This window comes from Ostrinia furnacalis, unplaced genomic scaffold, assembly GCF_004193835.3.
Source record: "Ostrinia furnacalis isolate ACB-3 unplaced genomic scaffold, ASM419383v2 OfSCF6632, whole genome shotgun sequence".
Taxonomy (NCBI): Eukaryota; Metazoa; Arthropoda; class Insecta; order Lepidoptera; family Crambidae; genus Ostrinia; species Ostrinia furnacalis.
This window is the reverse complement of record NW_021136871.1, coordinates 1-18,630: the sequence shown is the minus strand read 5'-3', so window position 1 is coordinate 18,630 and position 18,630 is coordinate 1. Positions and strand designations below refer to the sequence as shown.

General features: G+C 38.8%; 1 protein-coding gene across 1 annotated transcript in view; it reads left to right on the top strand.

The window, feature by feature from the left end:
• The window catches only part of LOC114362575 (plectin-like), a gene marked incomplete at its 3' end in the record, with an annotated part of 103,900 nt that extends 86,210 nt beyond the window's left edge, over positions 1 to 17,690 (top strand). The window contains exons 19-21 of the mRNA XM_028318029.1: positions 8,902 to 8,994; positions 9,433 to 9,607; positions 17,475 to 17,690. Of these exons, the coding sequence (XP_028173830.1) occupies positions 8,902 to 8,994; positions 9,433 to 9,607; positions 17,475 to 17,690 (484 nt within the window). The remainder of the gene's footprint in view (positions 1 to 8,901; positions 8,995 to 9,432; positions 9,608 to 17,474) is intronic.
• Between the last annotated feature and the right edge of the window lie 940 nt (positions 17,691 to 18,630).

Sequence of the window (18,630 nt, the reverse complement as noted above, 5' to 3'; positions counted from 1 at the left end):
ATAGTCTGGTCTGTGAGCACGTAGAATTTTGTCCAATGACCCCAAGCTACCCATCCTTATCGCCGCGTAATTATGTTGCTGTCGCGCTCGCACACTCACTGCGGGCGCCCGTCGCACAGTCGCGACAGCAATATAATTATGCGGTGCTGGAGCTGCCGCCGCCTTGCCAGGAGGCCGTCGACGCTGCTGCTCGGCTGCGCAACGCTTACGATAGGGTAAGGGGAAATGACGACTATCTGATGGACACCGTCTCTCATACTGGCAACTCTCTTTGAGAGGGATAGCAATATTGTAAACTACCGCGACACTGCCGCGCGCCTTCACAAAACTTACGATAGGCTACTCGGATACCCTGTATACGTAGTGATCTACCTATCACAGTCGCTCATGCTGACATCTTGCTTTGTGTGAGAGGCATAGCATTGTGTGAGAGGGATAGCAACATTCGAAACTGTCGCGACACTGCTACGCGTCTGCGCAACGCTTATGATAGGGTAAGGAGAAATGACGACTATCTAATGGATACCGTCGCTCATACTAAAGCCCGGTCTGTGAACACGTAGAATATTGTCCAATGACCCCAAGCTACCCATCCTTATCGCTCGCGCGGGTCATTGGACAAAATTCTACGTGCTCACGGACCAGACCATAGCAACTCTCTTTGCGTGAGAGGGATTGCAACATTCGAAACTGTTGCGACACTGCCGCGAGCCTGCGCAAATCTTACGATTGGGTAAGAATTATAGGGCTACTCCGAAACGCTGTTTACGAGTTTCTGGTCTATCTGTCACCGTCGGTTATGCTGGTATCTTGCTTAGCGTGAGAGGGATAGCAACATTCGAAACTGTCGCACGCCTGCGCAATGCTTATGATAGGGTAAGGATAAATACTAAGCCAAAGGAGTCCAATGCTGGACAAGGACATAGTTACTACAAGTGATTTCCACAACCATCGGACCTGTGGCCATTGAGAAAGGCTCGTCAGTCACCGTGACGGCCAACTCTGGCCGCGTGCGCTGGCGCGTGCGCCTCGGCGGCGCCGGCACGGAGCTCCAGCTGCCGGGCGCGGTGCTGGCGCTGCCGCCGCCTTGCCAGGAGGCCGTCGACGCTGCTGCTCGGCTGCGCAACGCTTACGATAGAGTAAGTAGCTACTAATGTTAGGTCACTCTCACAGTAGCGTCTTTTGAACGTCGTCGCCTCGCGATAACGCGACGCCAGCACATTCAACATTAGCATATAGTGCTGGCGCTGCCGCCGCTTTGTCAAGAGGCTGTGGATGCTGCGGCTCGGCTACGCAACGCTTACGATAGGGTAAGTTCGTTTCAGCCAAATGACGTCACTGCTATACTCGTAGTATGGTCTGTGAGCACGTAGAATGTTGTCCAATGACCCCAAGCTACCCATCCTTATCACTCGCGCGTAATTATGTTGCTGTCGCGCTCGCACACTCACTGTGGGCGCCCGTCGCACAGTCGCGAGAGCAATATAATTATGCGGTGCTGGAGCTGCCGCCGCCTTGCCAGGAGGCCGTCGACGCTGCGGCGCGGCTACGCAACGCTTATGATAGGGTAAGTTTCTACGTTCGTTGATTGCAGCCAAAAGACATCACTGCTGGATAAAAAACTCCCCCAATAGTAGGGAATTTAGTGCAATGATTTGTATGGAGACCCCTCCACTTTGGTATAGAAGGCTCATTTTTGCACCAGTTGTTCTTTGGGTGCTCCTGAGTAGATTTCCGTCGGTAGACATCGGGAGCCCCCCCTGTGGTAGCAGGGGGAGGGGGGGCAAGTTTCCTTCTGCCGAGCTTCATTTTAAGGCCCATATCTTCAAAACTATGAGTATTAGGGCAAGTGTGGTGTCATTTTCGGATAATTAAAGGATGGCGAATTCATTTCTAGAACAAACTTTTTGCCTTTTCATACAAAAAAATAGAAATATGGAGTAAAATTCACAAAAACCAAAAAGTATCTTTTTAAATAAACGTCGTTTACTTTTAAACCATTGGAGATAATCTAATAAAAAAAATATGTACTGAAAGCTACATTTATCAGGATTATAAATATATACCATTGTATGGTACTTTTTTTGAAAAAAGTAGGTGAAAAAAATCTTTCTTCAGGACACAGCGGGCGAATTTTAATGCGCGTCGGAAAAAAATCTTTATTTTATCCATGAATTCATACTATTTGGTTCATAAGCAAGTAAAGATTATTATTTTAGAATTTATTTAGAGTTCCTGGCACATCATGCTACCATGATTTGTATTTTTTCTTCAATTAATTTTGAACTCTATGTGTAAGACATAAGGTTGAAAATAGTTTAAATGCATTGTATTATTGAAAATATCATAAGAAGAAAGCACTAAATAAAGAACTTGAATTTGTCTAAACGTCTAATGATTATTAATATTATTTTAATTAACATTTTTATTTCTACATATACTATTGTACCAGTGATAACGGAAAGGTAAGTTTGAGGAAAGTGAGGATTGATATTATCATAGTACGGGAGATTATTTTTAACACAAAGGCTACGGCTGTGACCATTATAGTTGTTTTTTCAGACAGCACCAGCTTCTGCACTACGTCTTGCACTTACATCTCACCATTTCCAGGCAAGCTTCGGCAGCTACGGGCAAATGGTCCATGTAGGCTCCATGTTGCTATCGATTCTGGTCCACCCCCAACCAGTCGGGTAAAGTGAAGACTGAGTCGGTTGCTTGCAACTGACCCTATACGCGAACCCCTTGAACCAACTAAATTTTAAATAATTTGAAAAAATCATAAGGACATAATTACTGCCCTTGATATACTGATACAAAACTGCCTAGGTTGGTGGGCACTTACAGCACTCGTTCATAGTCAAGCATGTAGTAATAAACACAGTGAACGTTTAAGGAGGTTTGCTACAGTATTTCAAGCTGAATTCTACGCTATAATTATGTGTGCACTAAAAACAGGGGTGTAAGAAACGCAATAATTACACCCTTAGCTTACAGCTAGGCAGCACTCAAACAAAGCCATCGCCTCAGTGAAGGTTGAGTCTAGAATTAAGTATTCTAGATGCAATCTTAAAGATGAACAAACTCTGGAGGCATGATTAAGTGTCCCTAATGTGGGATACCTGGACATACACGGACAGTCTAGCGAGACAAGGGTCAGAGACGATACCTATTGGGTCAGAACTGATAGTAGTACCTTTATCTAAAAGCTTAGGTACCTCATGGCCATAATATGGCCATATCCAAGAATAACAGGGCTGAATGGGAAAGCTCCAACGATATAAGCCTCTCCAAATCATTCCTAAAGGGAAATACAGGGTCATGAAGAAAACTTTTCAAAGGTATGCGAAAGCAATTACAGGCATAGCTGGGCATTAACTCGTTAATCCGTTAATCGTTAATTAACGAAGTTAACATTTCTATTAACGGATTAACTTTTAAGTTAACTTTAAAAAATGTTAACGGTCTCGTTAACTTCCGTTAAATTATCCTAAGTCCGTTAATCGTTAATCCAGTACCTACTATTTACCAAAAGCACGCTGAAAAACGCTAGAAAAACGCGTTCTGACAAGTACGTTCGGGCTTTCAGAACTTCCAGAACCCAAAACAACAGTTTTTGTAACCAGCTCACTAACGACACTTGTTAGTAGGTATGTGTGGGACAACTCTTGCAACTGAATTTAAGACCAGTTTTCCTCCAACCGATTGAACTGAAATTTGGTAGTTATACTTATGTAAGTACGATGACAATGCAATGTTATGGTACCATTGAGCTGGTCTGATGATGGAGTCATGAGGTGGCCATAGGAACTCCTACGGCGGCATCGCATTGAATTTGGGTTCGTTGGATTTGTCTTTTCGTGCACTTTAGTTAGTACTAGATGATGTCCAGGGTCCTGATGATGGAGTCAGGAGGTGGCCATAGAAATTCCTAAACGAAACAGTGGAAACTTATCGAGTTTGGGTTTGCTGGATTTGTCTTTTCGAGCACTTATTGTAATTGAACCAAGGCTCTGAGATTGAGATACGCTAATAAAAAGTGTAAAATAAAATTATAATAATTAAAAAACTTTTTTAAAAACAAGCTTTTATTCTGAAATGCAGTTGTACTAAAATGAAAAAAATAATTGTACAGTCGCAGAATGAAAAGGTTTGTCACCTTAGTGTCGGTTTTCGCTTGCACTAATAGGTACTGTGAGAGTCAAACCTGCCAACATAACAGCAAGAAACAGTGCTGCTAACATGTAAATAAATATGACGTTTGCTAACGATTAAGGTTTTGCTTGTTTATTTTTCTATCCCATCAGTGCAATGCAATGATGACATTGACCAATTGACAATAGTTTTTTTTATTTAAAAGAAATAATATAGATGACCCACGCTGAACTGTCCCACCAAACTCAATGACAGGGGGGCGCTACCATCGTTCAACTACCTTTTGTACCCTTTGCACCACCGGCCTGCACCACTGGTGGTGCAAAGGGTATTTTTTAATCCCCTTTACACCACCAATAGTGCCGCGCTACCATTAACTGTAAAACGATTATCTATAATTATAATTTATATAATATTAATATTATAAAGAGGAAATATTTGATTGTTTGTTTGTACTGAATAGGCTCCGAAACTACTGGACAGATTTGACAACATATTTTCACTATTAAAATCCAAATAGTTTTCTGAGTAACAAGGGCTATTAAATATTTTCAAAAGAGTTACTAAAAATTATGTATTAAAGTACCAGGGCAACATAATCATAAAGGAGCTATATCAAATTCTTCTTGGTTGTCCCGAGAAATAATCATGTATCTTAAAATAGCTCATTTATGGTTATGTTGCTCTGGTACCTACTAATTATTCGTTGTATGTATGTAGGCCCGGGGTATCGTGGGTCTGAAGTGAAATGTTTATAGGCACGTGTTAAGTTTTTCATATTATTTTATTCTTAAGTCATTCAAGTATTTGTGACTTGTAGTCATCATTTCATGTTGATGAGGTGATGATGAAAGGTAAACAACTCCTAAACGCTGTTCCATGCATACAGCCACGCCTCACACATCATGTTATTAGGTGACGCTTCAATTTCCCGCCAAGAATTCCCCTTGAAGTTTCAATGAGTTTATTACACTGCAATAAATAAATTAAAACTTTTAGGTAGGTTTTGATTAATTTATAACATGTATACAGTCTACTACTAGTTTTACAGTCGATGGTAGCACAGCACTATTTGTTGGTGGTGCAAGAGGGATTTAAAAATACCCTTTGCACCACCAGTGGTGCAGGCCGGTGGTGCAAAGGGTACAAAAGGGTTCAACTATATGGTTTCCAACATGGCAAAAATCTGAACCAGCGATCCGGTATTGACGGTGGCGCCCCACTGTCAATGTCATCGACAGGACAATCCAGTATTTTGGAACTATAATGGCGGTTTGAACCAACAAGAAGGTTTTAGTTTATCAATCATAATAATCTTCTTGACAAGATAAATCGTCAAACAACTTTGATCTGAATAATTTTGAACTTTACTGACGAACAGTTAAAGATTATTTTCTCTAACTCGAGATTATTCTGTAACATAGTTTCAAAAGGTAATATGTGCTCGCGATTCGTTGAAGGAATCAATTTGAAAACTGACGAACCTTTTCATTCCGTGACTGTACTTATGCAAGGTTCAAATAAATTCGAAAGCTTGTAACTAGAGATGAAACGGATATCCGGTAACTATCCGGTAAGCCGGATATCCGGCCTAAATTTACTATCCGGCCGGATACCGGATAGTAACTCACTATCCGGCCGGATACCGGATATTAAAAAACTACGACAATTTCCTATTAATAAAATGAAATACATTAAATCTTTGAGGTAAATAAATATCAATAAAATGGCTTATAATAATGACGGCTTTTATTTAAAGTCCAAAAAGTTACAAAAAAGCCATATTAAGGCCTTTCAAAAAACTAATTTCTTTTTCTGGGCTATTATCTCTAATGATTCGACATAAATGGTAAATGTCTGTTAATGTCAAAATATTGCCAAATAAATTTTTGCTATTCAATCACACACTCACGATGGCAACCAAAATCGCCCGAATTAATCTGCCCCTTAGACAAGTGGCAAAATCTGACATTCTATTCGGATGAATTCGATTTTCGAAAAGTGACTAGTCTAGTCTACTAATAGACCCACTGATCGCGTTCGAAATACCTATGCGGCGCTAAACTCGTCACGACATGCAACGAGACAATGGGCCAACTATCCGGCCGCCGGATATCCGGCTATCCGGCCTAGCAGCTGGCCGGATATCCGGTATCCGGTATCCGGCCAAACAACTATCCGTTTCATCACTACTTGTAACGCAAACAAAAAAAATTGGCCAAGTGCGTGTCGTGCCACGCCCAGTGTAGGGTTCCGTAGTGGTCCGTCGTTACCACAGTATACTTCAGAACTTCATCTACAGTCACATTTCATATTTTCTTCTAAGGATTTTTCACTAGTTAAGAAATTTTGTAATACATGAGTTAAATGATTATTACTCTCAAACTAATTGATGTATCTTAACCGCTATAGTTTTCCTTGAAAGTTCATGAATAGCAGTATTATCACGAATTTTTCCAGATTTTTCAAGCCAACAGTTTAGTTTTTAGAGGGGGGGACGCCCTACTCGAACAAAAATTGGCACTTTAAACTTTAATAATTTGCAAACAAACCCCTGAATGGAAAAAAGTCTTAGGAACCCCTAAGCCATTTTTAAGACCTATCCAACGATACCCCACACAATGAGGTCGAAGATGAAAAAAAATTCATGTAGGGAAGCTACCCTAAAAAAATTTTTTTTTAAATTTTATTCTACCGTTTTGTCGGCGTGATTAATATACATATCTCTACAAAATTACAGCTCCCTAGTGCCAATATTTTCCAAGCAAAACCTCGGACAGACACAGACAGACATATCGAAACTATAAGGGTTCCTTGTGAGGACTACGGAACCCTGAAAAAGAGGAATAAATTCCATGCGCGATACAAGCTTTCGAAATTATTTGAACCTTGCATACAATTATTTTTTTCGTTTTATTATAATGTGTTAACGGATTAACGATTAACGTTAACTTGCGTTAAATCTTGTGAAATGTTACGTTTTAACGTTTAACGAAGTTAATTTTTTTATTAACGGTTTAACGATTAACGAAGTTAACTATTTGATTAACGGTGCCCAGCTATGATTACAGGTACGCAAACTGGGCATTATGGAACGAATCACATGTCCCACAAAATGGGCCTAACAACAGCATGTGGAATACAATGTGGAGTCCATGAAACACTAATACTGTAAGGATGGGTCTGCTTGGGTCAGCATATCCAGCATCAGAAGACTAATAGGTGGCTTTCACTCNTCCCTACTACAAGGACTTTCTGAGCTACCGTTCCTGCGCTGCCCGCACTCATGTACTTTCTGCGACCTTAACCAGTTACCAAACTGCCAAGATAACGTTTTTCGGACTAACCCCGCCGCTGCCAAATTATGTCCATTGCTGGACAAAGGCCTTCCCCAAGGATTCCATAGGAACCGGTTCTGCGCTGTTGTATTCCGATCCTTCCTGCGATTTTCACCACAGCAGAAGTACCCAGTAAAGTAATGTCCGTTGTTGCGCAAAGTACTAGTTTGGGATTAGATGACGCTAAAAATATCCAAAGTATCCCAATCCCAACTAATATTATAAATGCGAAAGTAACTCTGTCTGTCTGTCTGTCTGTCTGTCTGTCTGTCTGTCTGTTACGCTTTCCCGCTTAAACCTCGCAACCGATTTTGATGAAATTTGGCATAGAGATAGTTTGAGTCCCGGGAAAGAACATAGGATAGTTTTTATCCCGGTTTTTGAAACAGGGACGCGCGCGATAAAGTTTTTCTGTGACAGACAAAATTCCACGCGGGCGAAGCCGCGGGCGGAAAGCTAGTAAATAATAACTACTTATTTCATGACAATATTATTTCTTTCAAAATTTAAATGTTACCGCATTTATAACTTTCCCATTAGTGATACAAAAATAAAACCACTTATTGACTGATAAATATTTAAATAGGGAAAACAATCGTATCAATTGTAAATTATGTTTACCGATGACCCATTACTGATTAAATGCTTTACATAATACTGACATAATAATATACTTACTCGTAGTTTCGTAACATCTTTGGTGGGGTGCACTTTAGTTGCATTTGTTTATTTATTTATAGAGTTTGTTTATAAACTTGAAATGTTTTGCGATGTTTAAAATAAAGGTTTTTTTAAATTGTTTTGTGGACTAATACTGGACTTCAATATGAATAATAATCAAATGTTTGGTTTTTTGAGACGCTTTGTGGATGTGCTATTCGTGTGTTTATGTGGATTCATACTGTTGTTGTTTTATAAGGTAACATTTCTTCAATTCAATTTTAATTCAATTTTGTTACAACCCTAATCTAGAAAAATCTAAAGCTGGGTTGCACCCACCTACTTTAACTTTGACAAACGTCAAAAATCTGTCAAATTTCATACAAAAAACACCGGTTATCGTCACAGTTACGGTCAAAGTTAGGTGGTGCAACTCAGCCATAAAAAACCTCACGATTAGTGGTTAAAGATTTGGACTTTTTGTCTCGTAAATTCCGTAAAAGACAAAATAGTGTAAGGAGGCATTGTAATTTTTTATCCACATCGAGGAAGCTCTTGGCTTGCATCTCACCTGATGGAAACTGATGATCATGCCGAAGCTGGCAGCGAGCTTCACACGGAATCCTCAACCACAAAATTATAGATTAATTTTTAATATGAAGAATATAAGCAAGGGAATATTGCCAGCTTTGTTTATCCTCGTATTTCCTTTGGTATTATGTGGGCTGACATTATGCTCCTATTGCAGGTGATCCAGCTCTGGCAACGCAAACAGCTGAGGATGCGCCAAAACATGATCTTTGCCACCATCAAGGTGGTGAAGGGATGGGACTTCCCGCAGGTAAGCGAGTCACCCATTTTATGCTCTCGAACAAAAAACCAACTAGCTTAATTTCGTTTTTTTTTTAAATAGGTACATTTCTTTTTTATTGAAGATTTTCCGAGAGCATTATCTTTATGGTTCTACCTGTATTTTGGTTTAATTCGATTAAATCTGTCGGTCCTATGTAACTTTTAAATTAAAACTCTTCATATGGCCATGCAATACTTCGGGCACAATTTATCTGATGAGTTAAACGGGACTATTCTCACCTCTCGTTCTCACCGCTGCGATTCATGTATAGCCAGGATCTAAAGCTTGACTGCCAACAAAACCCAACTATTGAAGGTCAAGTTTGTCGAGGGAAAGTTAAACTGTCATTGGACCCGCAACGAAATTAACCAGAAGAACATAGTAGTTTTCTGATGGGTTGTTCTAAAATACTTCTATCTTCCACAGTTCGTAGCAATGGGCTCGGAACAGCGTCAAGCCATCCGGCGCGCTCTCAACGAAGACGCCGAGAAGTTGTTAGCAGAAGGCGACCCCGCCGACCCACAATTGCGGCGCTTACGCAGAGAGATCGATGACGTCAACCGCCTGTTCGACGAGTTCGAGAGGCGAGCTAGAGCTGAGGGTAAGTTCTCAAGATACTGACATATTACTTCGTAGATCTGATGGAGATTGTTCACAAGAGATTATTAAAATTCCTTAGCGATTAGAGTGGCTTCACAATCTAAATTTTAAATAAACAACTTGAAAAAATCGAACTGCCTAAGGCGGGAGTCGCCCGGCAAACGAAAGGTCGTAGGTTCGATTCCCGCCTTAGGCAATTCGATTTTTTCAAGTTGTTTATTTAAAATTCACAAGAGATGGCTACGGAACGTGAGACAGAAGAAAAAATGAAATTTATAGGTGATATCGTCACTATATCGCTGTGACGTGTGAGCAAAGAGAACTATGACGTCAACCACTTATTTGATGAGGTATAGGGAAGGGCTGGAGCTGAAGGTAAGATAGATACATAGTACCTGAAATCTAAGCAGATCTTTACTTTAGATTAAATGTACCAAGAGAAAATATGACATTTTCATATTATGCGTTTGATTTCAAATAAAGACTGTTATAGATCGTGTGTCGTATAACCTTTTCTAAACATACAATAATAAACACGCATCAAAGGATTAGGTATCATTCCTATTTCCTAGTAGCACTACAGGAATCAAATCAAAAGGTCAATTCACCAACGGACGTCGGCTTGTTAAAATACCAGCTATATCCAAGGAAATAATTTGACCGTCAGTTCCAGAGAGTTTCGTGTCCATTATTGGACAATAGTTTTTTCTATTGGACTAATTGGAAGATTGCAGTGCGCCAGTGTTTTTGGAACACATGGCGGTTATTAGGGTGTCCGTTGCATGCGGCCTTATTGCCAATTGCTTGTGTCTATCCCAATTTTAACAACGATTTATGTCTAGTGAATTACTTATTTGGATGCCTAGTATCCAGAAACAATAGCATCTATATGTCTGAATCTTCGATATGATCATAGATCAAAATCCAAATCGTACCTATACGAAAAGTTTGATAAGAGTCGAACCTCCAACAGCTAAAGTTGTGGTTTGATTTAATAAACTAACCACCAGGGCATGTGAGACCTTATAATTTAGACTTCCTTAATCCCAACTTTCTTGGATGTAACTGAAAATCTTAGTGGGAAAGTTAGTTACACATTTGAACAGAATAACAACTGTTGTGATATGTGACGCGAGCGTTTAAAATAACTCGTGGTCTTGTTTACTATCTCTGAATGGCCTTTATTGCATGTAAGTAGAGTCCATTATTGGACGAGTTATGGGTCAATTGTACAGTCGGCGGCTGAAGATACGCTGCCATTTAATGGTCAGTGCTGGAGCGATAGCGCAATTTATAGTGTGGGTGTACGTTGCACCTTGGCTATTTATACTAGGATGACATAATCTTGGTCAAATTATAAGAATATGATTATTTTTAATAGGCCAGAATTTCGAAATAATATATTGCATTATGCCGTTATAAATGAACCCTTATCAGCACTGTCAACTCGATAAATAATGGTCAGTAAGTTCAAAAGTAAATCTTATATAAGGTTATTCATAATACTATATAATTGACTTCAAAGGCACATAGCTTCACAAAACTTATGTGAAATCGATATTTAAATTAAAAAATACGTTCATTTGATTGATAGTTCCATCCAACTACATAGGTGCTAAATAAAATTTACTTTGCCCTATTAAAAAAATACCCAATTATTTCCATCACATTCTTGCAAGTATCAAGCGGTCATGGTCGCTGTATCTTCTTCGGTGACAAAGGACGCTAGTATGCCTATCGACGTCCTACGGGAGAGCTGTCAGTTACAATTAGATCCGCGTGCTCTACACTTATTACACACTCGTAGTAGTGAAACGAACTATTTGGTTTATACGGTGGTCATTTTTAAAGTTTTAAGTTATACGGCCAATATTACTGGCATTTGAAAAGATAGGACTCTATAAAATCGCCTGAAATATAATGAATTGTTTTTAATTCAGAAATCGAAAGTTGTTTTTGCTATTCTGTTGAGGCTTGTTTTTTATCAACGTAGAGTGTTGTAGTATGTTTTTGGCTTCCTCATTGTTGTAATTTGTAAACTGTGTTGTTTTGAATCATCATACCATAACGGCTTCCTTGTATTAAATTATTTTTGACTTCCATGAGTGCCAAAATACTGCTCAAAATGGAATAAATATTTTTGATTTGATTCGACTTACAAGTCAAATGGGAGCTAGTTGACCCCACACAGATTATTTTTTTATTGTTTGAATAACCTTATTGTTGTCTTATTAACTTAAGTACTTTTATTTTATTGCTGTCTGGCTTAATACTTAAGAGATATGGCAACAGTCATTTGTTTTTCTCTGGTCAATTTATTCACTTTTTTAGCGTTTAATTTTGGTTCAAAAGGATACATTTCGTCGCTTATGTGAATAAACAGTGAAATGACTAATTCCGTGGAGAAAACGTATTCGAAGAAGTTTCTTACCAATTTGTTAAATATAAATAGTGTATTGTGCTAGTGGACTTTATTGGGAAGTGATAAAGTGCTATTTGGTACAGCAATGAAGAAAATTAAGCGAATATTTTCTTTTGGGAAAGGTGGATCAGGTAATTTTAACACCATTTATTTTAGACATTTAATGGTAAAATAATTACATATTAAAGTTTTAAGACACGTTGTAATATCCCATTTTATTATGCTAAAATTAATAAGATATTTGAGTTTAAGCCATTTCCTATTTCCCTTCGGCAAAATATTAATAAATAGACAAACCTAAACTAAAATGAAATTTACACGCACCTAAAAATAATATACCTACCTACTCGTAAATCTAGATCTGATGTTGGCGTTACAATAGGTAATTAATTATTAATAGTTACAAATAAGAAAGTATAATGCGGAAAAAAGCTGTATACCTTAGTCATAATAAAAATAAGGTTCGTCTCAAAGTAAGTAGGTAAATATTTTAGAACCCAAAATACGAGTATCTTCAAAAAATATACAAAATTGTGAGTTTCAAGTGAAGCAATTGATGGGACTTTAATAGCAACCTTATTAGACAATGCTACCCTAATTGCCCTTGACATAAGACATGCAATAAACAATACATTACAACTGATTCCAAGTACACTTGACCTGTGATGGAACCACTAACGACATCTTAGATTCTTCCAATGTGTCATCATTGAATCTCCTGGTCATATCAGAGCTATTATGACTCTAGGGCTGCCAGACAAAAAACAAAAGTCAAAATTCCTTTATTTGTATGGACTGTAAAAAATAGTGCTTACAAATCGTCAAATATTAAATTAAAAAACTAGGAATAAAAAATCAAAGTTTTGCTCTTATGGAGCCTTCACATGTCTCATAATCTTTTTGGCCTACCAGCGTATTAAGCCAGGTACGTGTACCTATATTGACATCAACTTGGATTTTGGTATGTCACAGGAATATTATAGCGCGTTCAATGATAAAAGATACGATCTAAAACCATATCCACTACATTAAAGTTTTATATAAAACAAACTTTCATTCACAATTTGTTTGCGGCAAAGAAGTCTCTTCATTTAAATCCAGTCCGTTTATCTGCCCTAAATAGTTCAACGGTTGAAAACGTAAAAAAAGACCAAAAATGATATTTTTATTCGAGTTTCTAGGTAGGTACTCGACTGAAAAATACCCAAAATACTATCAAAAACCGAGAGAATTATCCTAACTTTTTATTTCAAACTTATTTGAAGGTCGTTAAGTTAAAGGTCGGCCGTTTGGTGTAGTGGTTCAGAACGGACTACTATGCCGAGAGGTCCCGGGTTCGATCCCCGGCCGGGCAGAAATTGAAATGATGAATTTTAATTTCTGTGACGGGTCTGGGTGTGACTATGTATAATATTTATGTATTAAAAAAAAAAGTATATAAGTAGTATACCCGTTAAGCTAGCACCCATAACACAAGCATTAAGTTGCTTACTTTGGGGCTAGCTGGCGCTGTGTGAAATTGTCCAAAGATTTATTTATTTATTTATTTATTTTTCTTACATTACATTATAAAACTGTCCAGTTGTGTCAATCAGCCCTAGATCCTCCATAATGGCTGCGCGCACGCACGTATTATGTAGTGTGCCTACGCGTGATGTCACTGCTCAATTACAAGGGCAATTTTTAGGTATTGACCCTCATTCGGTGGTTGCCATTAAATTTAAGGACATAGGAAGACGCCTACTATCGCATTTTTGTCTATGACGCCACCACAGATTAAGTTCGGAAAAACAAAATAGCATTGAAATAGAGCGAGACCATTATCCACGATTTACCTTTAAGGATTTACTATTATTTTACTGGAGGGAAGTCGAACCTTAACTACAAACTCCTCCTATGTTCTTCTGATTAATTTCGTTGCGGGTCCAATGTCAGTTTAACTTTCCCTCGGGACAAACTTGACCTTCACTGGTTGGGTTTTTATTTGACCGCCAATAAAAACCCAACCAGTGGAGCAGCTGTATAGTCCCGTATTATTTACAATCAATCAATCAATCAAGGATCAAGGTAAAGAAGTCTAGTTTATTACGCCAGGCAAGCGGAAAACTAAAAATTTATACTAAAATAATCATTTTCAATCATTGCATTAAAAATTGGCTTAGGCCTTTATTTTCTTTTATGGAGTTCGTGTAGTCTTTCGTAAAGATTTGGATACAAGAAACAGAACTTACGGCAACACGCCATACGTACTCTTCCTGAAAAAAATAACAAGCCAAATAAATGAATTACTGCGTAGGCGTACCTACCTAAATTTTAAAACTAGGTAGGTTAATAATTTTATTATGCAACTAAATTCACCCACGAGCTGTTAATGCCAAAGTCAAATTAATAACCCAATAATTGTTTGCACTAATAATTGTGCCAATCCCGCCTTTAATTGTGCGAAATTTATGTCCCACATTATGATCTCATGCCGTTTCAGAAAACATCCTAAATTTTATTGACCTTGGTTCTTTTCGCCCAGATTGACAGATTACATTGCAATGCCTTGACGTGTGGGTGGTGTCATATGCTAGAACTGACCAGTAGGTACACTAAACTATAGTATAAAACTACGCTACTAGTCCAGTCAATAAAGCATTATAGATGGAAAACTGTAGAACACAATTTCTGACTTCAGGACTTTATTTAGACTAGTTAGGAGGTGAACATAGCAAAAGTCCCCGCCCTTAGCCCTTGAGCCGGCGGGGAGAGGGGGGTTTAAAGGTGCCACTTATCGGTTTTTCGCTTAATCCTCGGAAACTATGCGTCCTAGTGACATGACTACTTTGAACCAAAAAAAGCATACCTATTCAATCTGCTACAGATGAGATAGACAAGTTTTTCTATAAATTGTATAGTTTTCGCGGCATCTGCTCTAGAAAGTCTGTAATATTGGAAATTATATTTATGAAATTTGAAGCTGATGTACATCTTGCAAGTCTCAATACATGAGCCAAATTTGAAGTGTTAATGCACAGTAGTTTTTGAATGATGAGGAGTCAAAAGTGGCTCTAATTGGTTCGTCTAAATATACACACGGTGCAGTCCCCTCCATGGAACTAGGCTTAACATGCTCCCGCATGTCTATAGTGTTTGCTCAATGTTGATTTAGTCGATTTTCTCCTGAAAGGAACATGTAAGACAACAATAAAATTTCCAATTTTACAGACCTTCTAGAGCAGATGCCGCAAAAACTATACAAGATGTAGAAAAACTTGACTGTCTCACCTGTAGCAAATTGAATAAGCTTTTTTTGGTTCATAGTGGTCATGTCACTAGGACGCATAGTTTCCGAGGATTAAGCGAAAAACCGAAAAGTGGTGCCTTTAAACCCCCCTCTCCCCGCCGGCTCAAGGGCTAAGGGCAGGGACTTTTGCTATGTTCACCACCTAACTAGGCTAAATAAATTCCCGAGGTCAGAAATTGTGTTCCATGGATTTCTCTCTACACCGTCGTTAAGGCATTCATTGACTGGACTATACGTACAAAAGTATGTTTTCAAACCTTCCTACCTATTTAAAGGCTGTGATGTGGATCATGAGAATCATCAACTCTGATGCACGATACAGGGCCAAAACAATGTAAAATTTAAACTTTGCATCATAAGGATTGAAATTGGTAATAATACGATACCTTGTACAATATTCATGTTAATTTAGGTACCACTTAGTTTCCTGTTCATGGATTTGCTGCCAGTAAGATGATTTTAAGTCAAATCTGCAGTTAAGTTTCATTTAAAATGAGATCTGCTGTTGACACCTGTTGATAAGTCTAGCATATTCGTGCATAATTTTCATAGGTGTTCTTTAGGCCTTTACGTTGCCAAGTACTTATATCTTAAATAAAATCTAATCCGGAAATAACGAAAACCTAGTATTTTCCGTTAGTATCGAATCCACTGAAATTGAAAGTATACTTAATTGAAAATAATTATCAACTGAACGTTAATAAATCACATAACTACAGTTAAAATCAGCGCAACGATCTCTCTTCATAAAGTTCATTGTGTAATTCGTTTCTTATAACTGTAACAGCGCAGTTAGATCTTATTTTATGGGCTAAAACTTTTGGCGGGACAGTCTACGCTTATTGATCGCCTTCAGACTGACGTAAGGCGGCGTGAACCTAGATGAAAGTCAGCCTGTGTACAAACTGAGCCCGTGCTTTGAGGTTATAAGATACGATGTAGATCTTACGAAAAAGTTTTAAGTATTTATTTTTTTATCTGGTGCTACTTGTCAGTTTTTTCAGCCAGTGTTCTGTTATTTGTTTTAAAAATTTAAATTATGATTTGGTCAACTGTTTACGAACAGTCTGTGTCTCCAGAATGTAGGACCCAATTTAGTTATATCACACTCAGTCAGCCGGGATGCTAGTATTTGGTCTCAGCTTAGTATATTTTGGTAGTTTAAATGTACAGCAAAGTTAGACTGGTTTTTCGGAGGCGAATCAGAGAAAGGACCACTATAGAATGGCGGTTATCAGGTGATTGTAATTACAGGTTCAATGTTTGTTTACAAGTTTCGTGATAAGACGTTTGTTATGATTTTTATTAAATGTTAATTTAGCTTTTAAAAACATACTTAGATTAAGTAATTGAATTCGGTTAAATGTAGTCATAAAATTGAAGGTCAAAACGTAATCGTGGACATTATTGGCAACTAAAAGGCATTGCCCTTGACATAAGTGCGAGTTATGTTTAGGTATTAAATTATTTCAAGTGATAACTTCGATATTACTGACACAAATTGTCTATGAAGTGCAAATTAAGCACGAATGCCTCTTTAACGTTTAGATTGTTTTTTTTAAGATTTAAGAGAGATAAAGTTTTAAGAGCAGATTCACATTACGTCCGATTAAATGCCGTCAAAATAGGCATTAACAAAACTCTGCAGGAATATGATGGAAATCCAAACTGATGCGTCATCAACATCATTTCAGCCACAGGACATCCACTGCTGAACATAGGCCTCCCCCAATGATTTCCACAATGGCCGGTTGGTAGCGCACTGCATCCAGCGCCTTCCTGCTACCTTTATGAGGCTTTATTTGATGCGTAAACTACCACAATAGTTCTACGACTACTCCAGGCCGTATTTTCCGACGTATTCCATTTAGAGCACCTGCCCAAATTGCACCTGGTCTATTCCACATAGAGCGCGTAATTTCCACAGATTGGATCGGACGTAGTGCGAAACAGCTCTAACTCTTAAAAATCCCTGAAAAACTTTAAAGAAAAAGAAAGAAAGAAACATTTTTTACGATGAACATCACTTAGTTAAGGACAGAGAACGTATACAGAAAAAAAAGACAGAAATAGCACATAACTTTATTGCATAGTAGTTACAAGAAATAACATAAGCATTTTCAATTACCCAGTACTAATAGCAGTTCCCTTTCGCAGAGGAATCCAAGAATGCCGCGCGCATCTTCACGGAGCAATCTTCGAACCTTCTGGAACGTCTGGACGTTCTGGAGAGGCAGCTGCACGAGAGAATCGCCAGCCATATCCCACGTGACCTGGACACGCTGGAACACCTGGTGCTCCAGCATAAGGACTGGGAGAGCAGCTTGCATTCCCTGTCGAGCGATGTGGAGGAGGTCCAGGCTACTTTCAGAGGTAAAATAGAAAGACACGGGTCTAAACGCGACGTTTATTAATGAGTTTGTGTACTCACGGCTTGACGTTTCGGCTGCGATGCTGCAGCCGTGGTCACAACTGGTCGCAGACTGGCGGCTCGCGGCGTCGTCCGTTCGGGCGGGCTTGAAAATTTTCAGAGGTATTGGGTCAAATCTTCTGTCTATTTAACTACCCTAAAGGGCTGGGATACGCGCCACGATAAGCTTTTATGGCGCCATTTTATCGATTTTATGCGACAAGCCCATACATTTGTCATCTAAAATCATCGTAAAGATTTTATCACCATGGGAATCGTAGCCCGGCTGGTGTCAGTATTTAGGTAGACAGCTCAAAGTTGCCAGAGGATCGCCAGACATATCCTTCGGGATCTGGACACGCTGGAACACCTGGTGCTCCAGCATAAGGACTGGGAGAGCAGCCTGCATTCGCTGTCGAGCGATGTGGAAGAGGTCCAGGCCACTTTCAGAAGTAAAATAGAAAGACACTGGTCTAAACGCGACGTTTATTAATGAGTTTGTGTACTCACGGCTTGACGTTTCGGCTGCGATGCTGCAGCTGTGGTCACAAGCAGACTGGCGTCGTCCGTTCAGGGGGGCTTGAAAATTTTCAGAGGAAATATTGGATCAAATCTTCTATCTATTTAACTACTCTAAAGGACTGGGATACGCGCCGCGATAAGCTTTTATGGCTCCATTTTATCGATTTTACGCGACAAGCCCATACATATGTCATCTAAAATAGTCGTAAAGATTTTATCACGGTGGGAATCATAGCTGGGCATTAACTCGTTAATCCGTTAATCGTTAATTAACGAAGTTAACATTTCTATTAACGGATTAACTTTTAAGTTAACTTTAAAAAATGTTAACGGACTCGTTAACTTCCGTTAAATTATCCTAAGTCCGTTAATCGTTAATCA